General features: G+C 39.6%; 1 protein-coding gene across 2 annotated transcripts in view; it reads right to left on the reverse strand.

Annotated features, from left to right (window-relative positions):
• Positions 1–934: 934 nt before the first annotated feature.
• The window catches only part of vps8 (VPS8 subunit of CORVET complex), a 64,853-nt gene continuing 51,616 nt past the window's right edge, over positions 935–14,171 (reverse strand). For both annotated transcript variants that reach the window (XM_034122188.1, XM_034122197.1), the window contains 17 exons: positions 14,101–14,157; positions 13,784–13,866; positions 13,014–13,098; positions 12,740–12,838; positions 12,271–12,360; positions 11,189–11,235; positions 10,917–11,061; positions 10,175–10,264; positions 9,913–10,080; positions 9,208–9,289; positions 8,472–8,554; positions 7,816–7,896; positions 7,197–7,366; positions 6,310–6,478; positions 5,605–5,658; positions 4,782–4,862; positions 935–1,381 (listed from right to left, as the gene is read on the reverse strand). In XM_034122188.1, coding sequence (XP_033978079.1) covers positions 1,256–1,381; positions 4,782–4,862; positions 5,605–5,658; positions 6,310–6,478; positions 7,197–7,366; positions 7,816–7,896; positions 8,472–8,554; positions 9,208–9,289; positions 9,913–10,080; positions 10,175–10,264; positions 10,917–11,061; positions 11,189–11,235; positions 12,271–12,360; positions 12,740–12,838; positions 13,014–13,098; positions 13,784–13,866; positions 14,101–14,157 — 1,710 coding nt within the window. In that variant the 3' untranslated portion in view covers positions 935–1,255. The remainder of the gene's footprint in view (positions 1,382–4,781; positions 4,863–5,604; positions 5,659–6,309; positions 6,479–7,196; positions 7,367–7,815; positions 7,897–8,471; positions 8,555–9,207; positions 9,290–9,912; positions 10,081–10,174; positions 10,265–10,916; positions 11,062–11,188; positions 11,236–12,270; positions 12,361–12,739; positions 12,839–13,013; positions 13,099–13,783; positions 13,867–14,100; positions 14,158–14,171) is intronic.

The following is a 14,171-nucleotide window of genomic DNA, read 5'->3' on the forward strand; positions in this document are numbered from 1 at the left end:
GGCCATGCCCTTTTTCCACAAATATGGGCATGAAGGTGTGTCTTTGGTTTTCTGTCCCTGTGTGGATCATAAAAGCACTAGCTGAGAGGGAGAAAACTCGAGAGTGGGGGGGTTTTTCCCCTGGTAAGCTCTCTCCCGGTAAGGGCTCTCAAACTTGGTAAGATCTCTCAAATTGATTTGTTGAACGCTGAGTGAATTGTTTGATGAATGTTCGAATTAGTTTTATAACCCAGCCACCTATGAGGAACTTCCCCCTGAATTCATGCTGGATAGCGGTGTATGTGAATTGATTTGTTGAATATTAGCACCCAGCCACCTATGAGGATGGTCCTCTGAATTCATGCTGGATATAGGTCTGTATGAGAATTGGTTTGTTGAATGAAAGTTTGAATGTGCTTTTTATTATCACCGGCCATTTATGAGGAGATGCCTCTAAATTCTGTCGGACGATTTTAAATGTCACAACTGAATTGGGCAGTTGAAGTTACATTTCAGGGTAATAAATGTAAAACTGTGAATTGAGGTTTCATATTAGAAAATGATCACAGCATGATATGTTTTGTAGGATTGTCATATTGTAATCAAGTGTGGACCATTTTTCTTCAAATAAACTGATCCCACCTTTTGGATTGGGACAACTTAAAAGGAAATCTGCGCTCTCCTCTCCTGCTTAAGGTAAGATTGCACAACTGCCACACTCACACTTAGGTAGGGCCACACCTCATTTACTGATATCAAAATCCTTCGGGATCGCTTAAACAGATTTAGTGGGTCTTCTGAATTGAAACGTTGGTGGATCTGAGCCAAGCAGTAAACTTACAGGGACTCAATAACTTCTGTTAGGTCAATTAGCAGGTCTGAGTAATTTGCCGGAATAAATTAACAGCCCTCCCTGCTCCGACACATTCTAAAAAAAAAAAGAGAGGCTAAAGCGTGTTTTTACTGGGTGTAAACAAAGTTTCCGTATAATTTCCGTCACAAAAAACATGCAAATAAAGCAACCCAGTTCAGCCAACTGCAGCACATTTACAATGGATGAGATTAGTAAAATGATCAGATATTATCAGAATCAGACAGTTTGTTTTGAAATAAACATATTGAAACATTTTATATAATATCAAATGTCATTGAATAATAATACAAGTGTTACAATGCAATCTTTACTTATGGAAGATAGTTAGGGAATGAAGGAAATCAGATGGAAGCTAAATCTCAGTCTCTGAACAAATGAAGAAAATATGATCCAGTGATGGTGCTATTCTTCTATTAAGGGTGGAGGAGAGAGTTTGAGTTGGAAACTCTCTGTCCCGGGTTGGGTCGGCATCAGTAGCCCTGTCTTTTCATTGCTTTGGCATTGTGAGAGTTCTGCAAGGATGGACAACTGGAAGAAAGAGAGAGAGAACATATTTTAGAACACACTCGTACACTGAAATAATTACCTAAAGTACCTGTATAAGTGTTAAAGGTCACCTAATATGCAAAATGCACTTTTTGATGTCTTTTATACATAAATATGTGTCCCCGGTGTGTAAGGAGACTCACAAAGTGTCAGAAAATAAAACCCTCTCTTTTCCTCCTTACCCACATCCCCAAAAAACGCGGCTACAACGGAGCTGATCCAGAGTTGCTGCCGATAAGACGACATTACTAAAATGTGGGCTGGCTTTACGTTGAACTCCTGGTAATGTCCCGCCCAACCTATTGTCCCCATATACAGTTGCTAGCTGAATCCCCTCCCCAGCTGTGTGTTTGTGTATTCAGCAGGATATCTACAGGAGGGACTTAGAGTAAAGTTGTTACATATATATTACATATAATGGCACTGTTCTAGCGGTAAACACTGAATAAAGAACATGGGAAGCTATGTGCTGTATCAGAAACAATGAGCAAGGTGTTTTGAAAGTAATATGGTCTGTGTTTACATTAGCAAGCATCGCTAACACTCAGAGCTAACGCTGTACTGGAGAGAGTATGTGTAAAGAAGCCGGATATAAAAGGTACTGTCCTTGTGGTAAACCTGCGAGAGAGAAAGCGTTTGAGCTCCACACTGTTTCAGAAATAATCCTTGATGTGGTTTGGAACATAATATGGTGTTAAATCACGGTAGCGTTTAGCTGAGTTTCTGCTGATAGACAGCCTTCTCTTCACAGAGCTCACTGCTTGCATGCGGACGCTCCAAAGGGGCGTGGCCAGCAGTAGCTCGGTTACATTTAAAGGGCCAGACCCAGAATCAGCACTTCTCTAGGGCTGGGGGTATGAGGCATGGCTAGAATGGGTGATCTGTTTGGTATTTTGAGCAAAGCATTTCAGAGACATGTTTTGTATAGATATGGCCCTATAATATATTGTTCAAATATAGCATAATAGGTGACCTTTAAATAGTAATCGCAAGGTAGATATTAAGTTTTAAAAAATTGCATTAATAGAAGATTTGATGGTTTTGGAGTTTCCAGTCCTGGTCATGGTTATAAAACTACCATTTATGTCTTCTATGATCCATTAGCACTAACACTAGCATTGGCTATTCTTCCTGGGTTCCACACACGAGAAAAGAGGAAAAAAAGGTAACACTTTATATTAAGGTACACAAATTAACCATCAACTAGTTGTTAATTAACATGCATATTAGCAGTATATTGGCTCTTTATTAGTCATTATAAAACACGTATTATTGCCTTATTCTACATGACCATATTCTACAAGTAATAGGCCATTAGTTAAGAGTTTTTCCTCAATAACCCTCTAATTAGTGCTTATTTATTGCAAGTAAGGAAGTTGTTGTACATGAGGTTTGGTCTTAATATGCTCTGCTCAATATGGGCCTAATAAGGCAGTAGTACCACAAGAATAGTAATTATCCCATAATAAAACTTAACAAATATGATCTATTCTTATGTAACAAGACATGAAACTATAAGTGTTAATTGTGTCTAAAATAACTCTATTGCTGGTGAAGCTGTATCACTGTATCACTGTACTTATATATGTACATTTCTTTTCAGTTTGCTTCAAGAAGTGGCTTCAACAGACAGAAATGCAGGCCAGATTGGGAAAGGAAATAAACAAGAAAAAAATGTTGTAATTTCTTTGTTGCATTTCTTATCATACATATTGTTACTGTTTTTGTTCCCATTTAAATATTAAACACTATTTATTATTTTTAATCAAATGCACCCGTTTTAGATAATATATTTATTTTGATGTAGGTTAATTTGTAGGTTGGTTGTTTTTTGTATAATTATTGTATTGTTACTGTGTATTTTATTATATTAACTAGCTATTTATTACTGTTTAATACTTAATACTGTTATGAACACTATACAATGTATTTATTGTGATAGTTACCAGAATACATGACACAATGAATCTTTGTAATATATGTATGTTCTCTGGTTTAAATTATCATACCAGTATTTATACAATGTATGCTGGCCACCTGGAATCCTGGTAAGCTTCCAGCATGGTATATTTAATACTATTATTAAACATAAGCTGGTGATAGGTTGATGCACACCAGCATACTATGCTGGTCACCAGCATAGTATGCTTAATATTAGCAATGTATTAATATTTGCACATTTACATTTTTGTAAAATTTGTACTGAACATTTATTGACACTTTTAAAATGTATGGCATGATTACACACACTGTTAGTCTTGTCAAAAACACAATATCCACCTTTCACCTATTGCGTAAGTACATACAAGCAGGTCACACAGTATGATCACACATATATAAACTCTGTTAAAAACCTTTTTTTATTAAAAAGTACAGGCTGCAGATGTGTTCTCAGCCTTGGAGAAACTTGACATGTTTTGGTACATGTGTCTGAACCTCTCTTTAGTGGTTCATTAATAAAACAGATATTTCAACTTGTGCCTACTTTGTGCATGTGCTGTTGAGGTTAATTTCAGTAGTTGTGTGCTATAATGTATTTACAAAGTGTGAAGAGGAGGCAACTTCAGAATAGGGAACCTGTTCAGGTCAATTAGAGTCAAATTACTAGTTTATTGGTTATGAACAAGACTTCACTTTAAAATGGGGAACATATTCTTAGATAGAAATACCTCATTTTGAGTTATTTAGACACAATTAACACTTATAGTTTATAGTATAACAAGTCTTATGTCTTGTTACAGAAGAATAGATCATATTTGTTAAGTGTTATTACGGGAGAATTACTATTCTTGTGGTACTACTGCCTTATTAGGCCCATATTGAGCAGAGCATATTAAGACCAAAGCTAATGTACAACAATTCCTTACTTGCAATAAATAAGCACTAATTAGAGGGTTATTGAGGAAAAACTCTCAACTAATGGCTTATTACTTGTAGAATATGGTCATGTAGAATAAGGAATTAATAAGTGTTTTATAATGACTAATAAAGAGCCAATATACTGCTAATATGCATGTTAATTAACAACTAGTTGATGGTGAATTTGTGCACCTTAATATAAAGTGTTACCGAAAAGAAAAAAAAAAATATATATATATAAATAAAAAAAATAGTAAAAAACCATAAAACTCTGAAGAAGCAGGCTGTCTGGAATTTTTCTAAACCAATATCAATGTTCTATTAACAAGGTTGGCATAATGCATGCACAACACTACGCTGTATTATAGCAGATTACTGTATGTAATGCTGCTGTTAATCATGTTGTTCATATCTCTGTGTCAAATCTATTATAGCATTATCACAATTCAACCTTGTGTTGAAAATCATAAAAGAATACTTCAAAGGGTTGATGTGTTAACAGGGAGGTTCTTCCTGAGCTCACCCTGGACGGTCCTCTGTACAGACAGCGCAGCTGATCCCAGGACTGCTCCTGCTGAGAGTCCAGCGTCACTTCAACAAACACCTGGCCCACGATGAAGAACAGAAGAAGGTTGTCAAAGAATAAGCACTAACTAAAATGAACTAATGCAGAGAGCAGCTGTAGTACAAGCAGCAGAAATACACTTTTTTTATATTGCTAAAAACCCCAAGTCTCCTCTCTACCTGAAACACTAGACTGTCAATCAAGTGTAGACCACTCCCCTAGCCAAGCTTATAAAACTCCACCCTCCAGGCCTGTCACTCCCTTCTTTCCCTCCAGGGACTGCAGGTCCTTTCCCTCGTTGCTTTATAATCACATACATTACATTACATTACATTACATGTCACTTGTTAGACCCTTTTATCCAAAGCGACTTACATACTCAATACTGTGGGCAATCCCCACAGGAGCAATTTGGGGTGAAGTGTCTCAGGGACACAACGACATGCTGACTGCAGTGGGGTTTGAACCTGTGACCCCCTGATCCGAACACATACGCACAATCCACTGCGCCACACGCCTCCCTACATACCTGACAGTAGACACATTAGAATGCTGCAATAAAGCTTTATGTACTGTGTTTATAGCACTGCTACAAATGATGTACATTATGTAAAACAATAAGTAGCAGGACATGAGGCCAAGGTTGTTATAAGCAGGAATTGCCTTTTTAAATTGAACGACTGAAATTCAATCTGACTGTAAAACATAACAATCTCAACAGAGCCGAAGATGGCGGCCCACCAGCAGTAAATCATTTCTATATCCTGTCTGTGAGCTGTACCTTCTTCCCGTTAGCCTCTGCTCCTCCGTCATGATGCACCGACGTAACACGAGTCTGGGAGACAGAGAGAAAATTCACAACAGTGTATCTATACAAATATTCTACAGAATCATCAAATCATTTTGTACAATGGTTGGTCTGAGATAATTTGTCAGCACATTAGTTCAGTACCAGTAAATTACTGATGCTAAAGATACATTCTACTAAAGGGAAGTGCATCAAATCTGCTTGCACCCAAGTGTTTCTTTGCGACTGCAGGAAAATAGAGCCCTATGTTTGTAAGCTTATATTTATACATGAATATGTTCAGTAGGAACCAAGGGGTTGACATGGTTGACATGGTCCTGTCTAGACGATAACCATCGATTTGCGACACCCTGATCAAAGATTCACAAATAAAAGGTTAGCATGTGAAAACATCTGAAACAATCTTTGTTAGGATCTTCTAAAGGGTTTGATGAGCATCTGATTTCTCCTTTAATCTAAGGTATATTCCACACACACACACACACCACACACCACACACACACACACACACACACACACCACACACACACACACACACCACACACACACACACACACACACACACACACACACACACACACACACACACACACACACACAACACACACACACACACCACACACACACACACACACACACACACACACACAACACACACACACACACACACACACACACCTGTGCCAGAGACGTGGTGTGGCCTCTCTTCAGTTCGGTGGTAGTCCCCCCCCTCCCCCCCTGGCTGGAGGAACACTTGTAGCAGCTCCAGCGCTGGTTGAGCTCTGAAGTGACGCCCCCCCCACAGGCCTTCTGCTGCAGACACTGGTAGTGGTACAGGTGGCCGCAGCTGACAACACACACACACACACAAAGCTTAGGGCAGGTACATATGTGATGCTTTCGTTTGACATAAACATGAGGAGACTTTGCAGAAGCTGAAGGCTTCCTTAGAGCACTCAATTGAAGAAAGAAACACTAATTTGAAGAACAAGCAGAAGAAGATATACTTTATTAATCCCTTACAGGGAAATGTCTTTCCCCACTCTGTTGTGTTTACACACATTACACACACAGGGAGGATATACATGCACACACACAGAGGATATACATGCACCCACACAACCACATGCAGATAGGAGAGGTAGCAGAGCAGAGAGGCTGCCAGGTACCTGGCGCTAAGGGAGCAGTTTCAAGGTTAGGTGCCTTGCTCAAGGGCACCTCGGCAGTGGCCTTGGAGGTGAACTGGCACCTCTCCAGCTACCAGCTCACTTTTTGTTGTTGTTGGTCCAATCGGAACGTGAACCGGCGACCCTTCGGTTCCAAGACCAAGTCCCTACAGACTGAGCCACTGCCGCCTACTTTTTTATTTATTTATTTATTTTTAGAAGAGAACGCACTCAGGTAGGCCCGCCCCCGGGGGCCGGCTACGTTTATAGATTTCTCAGTAGGTGAACGCTCGCATAGTGAGGTCGAGGGCAGTACCCATAGAGTCCAGTAGAGGGCGGAGCCTGTGAGACATAACAGAAGCCACAGGTCATGTGACTTTGAGTCTGCTGCAGTGGTACCTGAACACGATGATCTCCTCCGCAGAGTCATGCCTCCTCTTGTACTGCTGCAGGCAGATGTTACAGTGGTCCTGTCGGGGGTGTAGCCCCCTTGTGACGGCGGCGCGAAGGTGAGCGAGGGACCAGTGGAGGTCATGGTTCAACAGACTGGTGGTGGTTTCAAGAAGAGTCTAAAACAGAACAGACAGCATTATTATTCTCTTGTAGAAGTCGTGAGGAAATAGAGATTTTCATCATTACAGATCAGTATGTTATATTATCTATATATTATCATCATTGGTATATTATTAATGATTTCAATTAGTTATGTTCAATTACTTATACCTAAAATTGTTAACATGATTGTTTATTGTTTTAACTGTGTGTTTATTATCGTCATGCCAATAAAGCTAATTTGAATTAAATTGAATCATTTAATATTTCATGTCAATTACAGATATATTCACATATAAAATACAAGTTTGAAATCTAAACAAGCAAAAGTTTTTCTTCACATAACCAGAGTAAAACATTTAGGTCTGTTTTATTTATTTGTTTACAGGCAGCATAGATGATCAGCTCTGATATGTGTTGTGTTCAGGTGCTGCGCTGCTGTTTACTTATGATACAAAGTGTTTACCTGTTCATAGTTAAAGGTATCCAGCATACCCAGGATGAGGCCTTGGATCTCTGCCAGCTTTCCTCTCCCGTAGACCGGGTCCTGACACACAAAGGCGTCACGTCATACACAGAAAACATCACAAAGGGACATATCTCGCTTTTATTAAATCACAAGTTACAGCCCTTCAGCAACATCTGCTCTACAACAAGTCCCCTTGGATCATAAATATCTTGCATCATGGATTATTGCAAATTTGAATAATCTGTCAAATGTAACCCAGAGAGGTGAATTTCAACAGTTCTTCTGCGCATGCTCTTGGGGCATGTACAGTATTAACCAACATTCTGAAATGCTCTATTGATTGGTGCATGTGGGCGTGGTCAATCACAAACTGATCCTGATTTAACTCAGAGGACACTTCCTGCACTCCGGATTATAAACACAATGAAAGATTACAAATAGCGGGATTTATCTTTCATTGTATTTATCAAAAACATTGCTGTTATTTATATTAACATCATGCTGGACTAATCATAGTTTTGAGTGTTTCAAAACAGATCATTAACAATGTGTAGGTTGTCTTTTTTGCAAGTTGCAGTTGTGAAATAAGATTTTTACAAAAGTGAATAATAATTTTATTTTAATATTTTTTAATAGCAGTAACACACACACACCTGCAGTATCCGCTGGATGATGGCAGGCAGAGGAATAAAGCTGCTCATACAGTTGAGAACCTTCATGGTCAGCTCCTTCAGCACTGAGACACACACACACACACACACACACACACACACACACACACACACACACACCACACACACAACACACACCACACACACACACACACACACACACACACACAACACACACACACACACACACACCACAACACACACAACACACACACACACACACACACACACACACACACACACCACACACACACACACACACACACACACACACACACACACACACACACACACACACACACACACACACACACACACACACACACACACACACACACACACAACACAACACACACACACACACAAACACACACACACACCACACACAAAACACCAGCAAAATTGTCTGAATAATCTTCACCATCATTATCACTGGCCAACTGTTTGAGCTGATGAATAATAAAAAATGGCTACATAAGACACAATCATACCAAATATAATCATAAAGATATGTTTCTATTCTTGATATGTAATACTTGCCCAATCTAATCTAAATCTTAAATATCTGGATGAATTGTTTTGTTCCACATTAAAATAAAAACACATTAACAAAACGAGGGTCAAAGAATGTGAATCTTTGCTCCTCCTGTGTGTGTGCGCGTGTGTGTGTGTGTGTGTGTGTGTGTGTGTGTGTTTGTGTGTGTGTGCGCGTGTTTACCCTCAAATGTGTGTTCGTCATGAAGCCCCTTCACTAGTTTTTGAGAGGCCATCATGGTCTCCAGAAGTGGAAACCACAAGACCTGTGAGACAAAAAAAGATGAATGAGGAGACAGCAGGTTTATCCCAAAATCCCTCCTCTGTCCTCTCTCCTTTACCCAGCAATTGATCGGGGCACGCCAAATCAAAGGACGTCGCAATTGTATGTAGAGACGTCAAGGAGAGAGGAGTGAGGAGGGAGGAGAGAGGAGTGAGGAGGGAGGAGAGGGGAGTGAGGAAACACAAGTGCAGGCTATGAGAAAGTGTTATAACTACTCGCGTATCAATCATGGATGTATAAGAGAGCGGTTTAAATGATAAACAATTATAAACAATTAATGTGCTTACTTTTTAGTAAGTAGTGGTTTGTGTTGCATGAGTGGATAAAGGACACTGTCAAACTGTTAAAGGTAAAGGAGATATTTAAATTCGGTAAATATGCCTTATAAATCTTCTCGTCACATTCTGTGGATAGATTAAATGACAACATCCAATACAGAAGTGCATAAAAACAAAACGAAGCTCTAATAACAAAATTACGGATTAATGACCATTAATCCTCTAATTATTCATATCATATATTTTGTTGATATAAATGTAATACCGTTAAACACAAATGCAGGACTGAAAATAATACCTTGCATCCCATGCATGAAAGCAGCAGTACCTCTCTTTGTTGCTGGTCCAGGTTGTCAGAGCTTCGGTGGCACAGCTCTATGATGTCATTCAGCGACTCCTTCACTCTGCTCAGTGTGTGATCCCTGTCTCTCTCCTCCCCCCCTTCATCTGCTCTCTCACTCTCAGCAGTGAGGACACTCAGTTTCTCCTTCAGAGTCTTCAAAGCAAACACATTTCAAATTGGTAAATGGTGATATTTTCGTTCATTAATACATCCAAAAAAGGATTTATCTGTGCTAGTTTGTAGCTACCTCTAACAGGACAGCAAAAGCTCCATGAACATCTCCCTTCATCTCCAGCAAGTAGGCTGTGGCCTCGCTGTGGTGGTACTTCTGAGTTGTCTACAGAGGTGGAAAGAAAGACGCAGAAGAACAGTTTTTGTAGGAAGAATCTCAGACCTTGGTTGCACAACACATTGAAAGTAAAATCATTTCTGAACTTTTATTTGATGTGCTTGTGTCTACAAGTTAAAAACAGAGAGAGACAGAACATCATTGGTTAAATGTGTGAAACAAAGAGACCTGAAATATTGATATTTTCTCTATTATCCTTCTAAAAGTCTTGCATTCATGAACGATGTAAGCCAGTTACCATTGAGAACATGCAGCCCAATCACTCATCAAACCATCTACTGTTGCGAAATTGGAGGGCGCTGAACTATAAAACCAAACAGCCATGCTAGCATCTCTGATAAATGCTAACAACAACATGATAACATGCTCACAATAACAGCTAACATGCTAATGTTAAGCAGGTGAAATTAAGTATGTACCTATTTCTTTAACTTTAATCTCTGTGTTTTATACAGTAATTTAATGATGTTTTCCTTTGATGTTCGTCATAATGGTTTTATGTTTTTTTCCACCACTTTGAATTACCCCGTGTTTAAAAGGTGCTATATTTAAAAACGTGCCTTGCTGTGGACTTGGAGTAAGTTTAACCCCTGTTCACAAACACATGCAATGACTTTAATGACAGTATAGTGGACGGTACCTGTATGGCCTCCTCCAGTCTGTAGTGCTGGGAGGTCTGCAGGAAGCCCAGGAGCTGCCGGGGGCCGAAGCGGCACAGTAAGTCCAGCAGGAGCTCATGGAGGTCCCTCTGCAGAGGCAGCATGGTCCCTGAGAGATGGCCCTCCCTGTGACACAGCACATCAAGAAATGTGGAGGAAGAGAAGGAGGAGATGAGGAGGGAGGAGAGGAGGAGATAATGTATATAAGGAGATAGGCAGCAGAGTTATCACTAGGACAAGAAGCCCCCCCTACCGTGGCTCCAGGAGGCAGCTGAGGAACCTGAAGAGTAACTGGTCATCCTGAAGGGACAGAGAGAGAGCGAGAGAGCGAGAGAGCGAGAGAGAGAGAGAGAGAGCGAGAGAGAGCGAGAGAGAGAGAGAGAGAGAGAGAGAGAGAGTGATACATTTGTACAGCAGGTGTGTATATATTGTGTTGCACAGATAAATATATTTTTATAAACCCTAACCCATCATTTTCTTTATTATTTTCCGCATTGAAAGACAAAAAAAACGGCAACAACGGCAACAATAACTACATCCACATTTTCCATAAAGGCTTCCTGTTTTCATGGATTTTTTCAATGGCCCCGCATTTGTATAAAATGAGTTGTTTTTTTGCAGAGATATTTACAAAAAGCAGCTTGCCAACTGACTATCACCTATATGTCCTCTTATCACACAATACATGGATTAGCTGTGCGAATTTGATTGAGTTTTTTTAATAGATCCAAAAAACGAACAGGACGTTGTCAGGGTCACAGTAAACACAAAGATGTAACGTAAACTATGTTACATATTATTACTAAAACTTCTTATGATTATATCGTTTTTTAATTCAATTTTATTCAATATTTTATTTATTTCATCGTAAAATGGAGCAAGTGTTACAAAACCCAATTCCCCCAAGATAAATAAAGTATTCAGATGAATGGCAGGGAAGCTGTAAAGGTGCCAAACGCCTCATCATAAGCTAGTTCACACACACTCAAACACTGATGGAAATTTGGGGATCAAACATGCGTATGTCAATGATGGAGATGGCACTGTCGACCATCTGAGCGCTGGACTGCTCTTCTCTTTATATAGCTGCTGACAGTAAATATACACTGAATGCATATTAGAAGTAAAATGCCTCCATATACTTCTTTGGAGCAGGTGGCTAGGCTACAGTACATATTGCACCTTAAATAAATATTTGCCAATCTCGATATGAGTTCCAGTGAAGTAAAACGTTTTTTCAGTTTCAGTGCAGAAATGTATAAGTATCTAGACTGTGAGAAATATAATTAGCAGATAAAGAAGATATAATAACATCACTTTTTATTTTGACCTTACCTGAAGCTCAGAGATGATTTGCTGCACCTCTTCAGCAAAGTGAAACAGCACCATGTCAGCTGACTTGCTGGGGTCAAGGGTCACCAGCTCCTGTGAACAGATGTCAGAGGGTTTGTATGTTAATGCAAACACTCAACTCGTGACCAACCAGCGTGCCACTTTCTACTGCAACTACCTTAACCTTGAGAAGCTGAGACCTTGAGTTGTGCTACGCTGCTATGAATAAAATACTATAATTCTCATTAAATGCAAAAAGAGTAAGCACAAAATCTTATATCATTCATGTTCCTCGTATCTCCATGTCTGCTGGGATGATCGATTTTGCTCTATAAGAAAATGTGGTTCATGCAAACGATACAAAAAATATATATAAATATATATATATATAGCTTCAAATATTAGTGTAGCGTTGGTGGTGTGAAGTGACATTAAGGCAGAACGCTAATTATCTGTCTGAATATGTTCTGACCTGTATGTGTTGCAGCACTTTGACCTTCACTGTTTGTTTCTCCTCAGCGCTGTAGCCGGGCATGGACAGCAGATTGTGGATGTAGCTGAAGATCTCCCCCTGATACACACACACACACAAACATCTTAAAAGCTTTATTTCAACCTGGAAAAGTTGAGAAAACACAGCTTGCACCATGCAATCATAACCAGCAAATGAAGGTCCCACACACCCACATGAATGAACAAACATGCAAATTCACACATTTTACACATATCAATCGCACACATGTTACCTTCCTGAGGGGGTCTCTCAGGTAGCAGTCGATGATCCGGTCGAACAGATGTTTCTTCTCATAGAGAAATTCACAGATTTGGTAGCTGAAGGGAGAGGAGACAGTGTGATACAAAATGACATTGAGGACCATGACATGTGATATTCACAAATGTTAATTGCACTCTAATAAGTTATTGTTGACCCTGGGTTTTTTTTCACAGTTATTTGAGCAAACTTCTTGATGACATGAGGGTCCACAGAAAGCAGTATAGTAAGACTGAGCTCTTTTAGATAGTGTAGTGAATGTATAGGGTGGGTCTGTGAAATATCATAATTAAAAGTCAAAGCTGCACTGTATTTTTTTTAAATATGGATTAAAGGAATACGTGTATTTCTAAAGGTGTCTCTCAGAGTGGCAGACCTGCAGGAAATCATCACCAACTCTGCACTTTAAGCTTTCACTCTATGGAGCTTTTCTTCCCTTTTAAAGATTTGGTTTGGTTAAATAGAAAAACATATCCAAATGTGCTGTTTAGTTCAGTCTCAGTGCCCCATCCTCTTCCCTGATAGACCTGCCCAGCACACACACACACAGATAGAGAGCAGTTGGGGATGAACTGTAATTTGCATAACTTGGACCAAGGTTGTAAACTCATATTGCTCAAAGGATAAAAAGTAGAACAAATCAATCATCGACAAAATGCAAAAATGCTATAATTACTTTCTAATTCCACTTTACAATTATTCAATGTGAATGTCTTTGTTTACATGGTTTGGTCAGCTACTCACAAATTGGCTTTCTCTGCCAAAGTCAGCAGCCTTTCTTCATTAAACTGGACCACCCCCCCGACCTGCAGCAGCTCCAGCAGAACCTGCAAACCACCATCCACCCAGAGACATTAGATCACAGACTGCACACATGAGAGTAGAAGTACAACATACTGTATATACAGTATATAACCACTGAGATTTAACCTTTTTTATGCCTCCCATAATTTCAGGATCTCAATCTGGTAGAATTGTGTTTGACCTGCGGAGCAATCATGGATACTCAAATTGACGATGAGAGAGAGAGAGAGAAACTTCTTTGTGTTTCTTTCACCAACCTGCTGCCTCTCAGTGTGTCGAGAGTCATCGTCTGGGCAACACAGGAACTCCAGCACCTGCAGACACAGAG

The sequence above is a fragment of the Trematomus bernacchii genome, unplaced genomic scaffold (genome assembly GCF_902827165.1).
Source record: "Trematomus bernacchii unplaced genomic scaffold, fTreBer1.1, whole genome shotgun sequence".
NCBI lineage: Eukaryota > Metazoa > Chordata > Actinopteri > Perciformes > Nototheniidae > Trematomus > Trematomus bernacchii.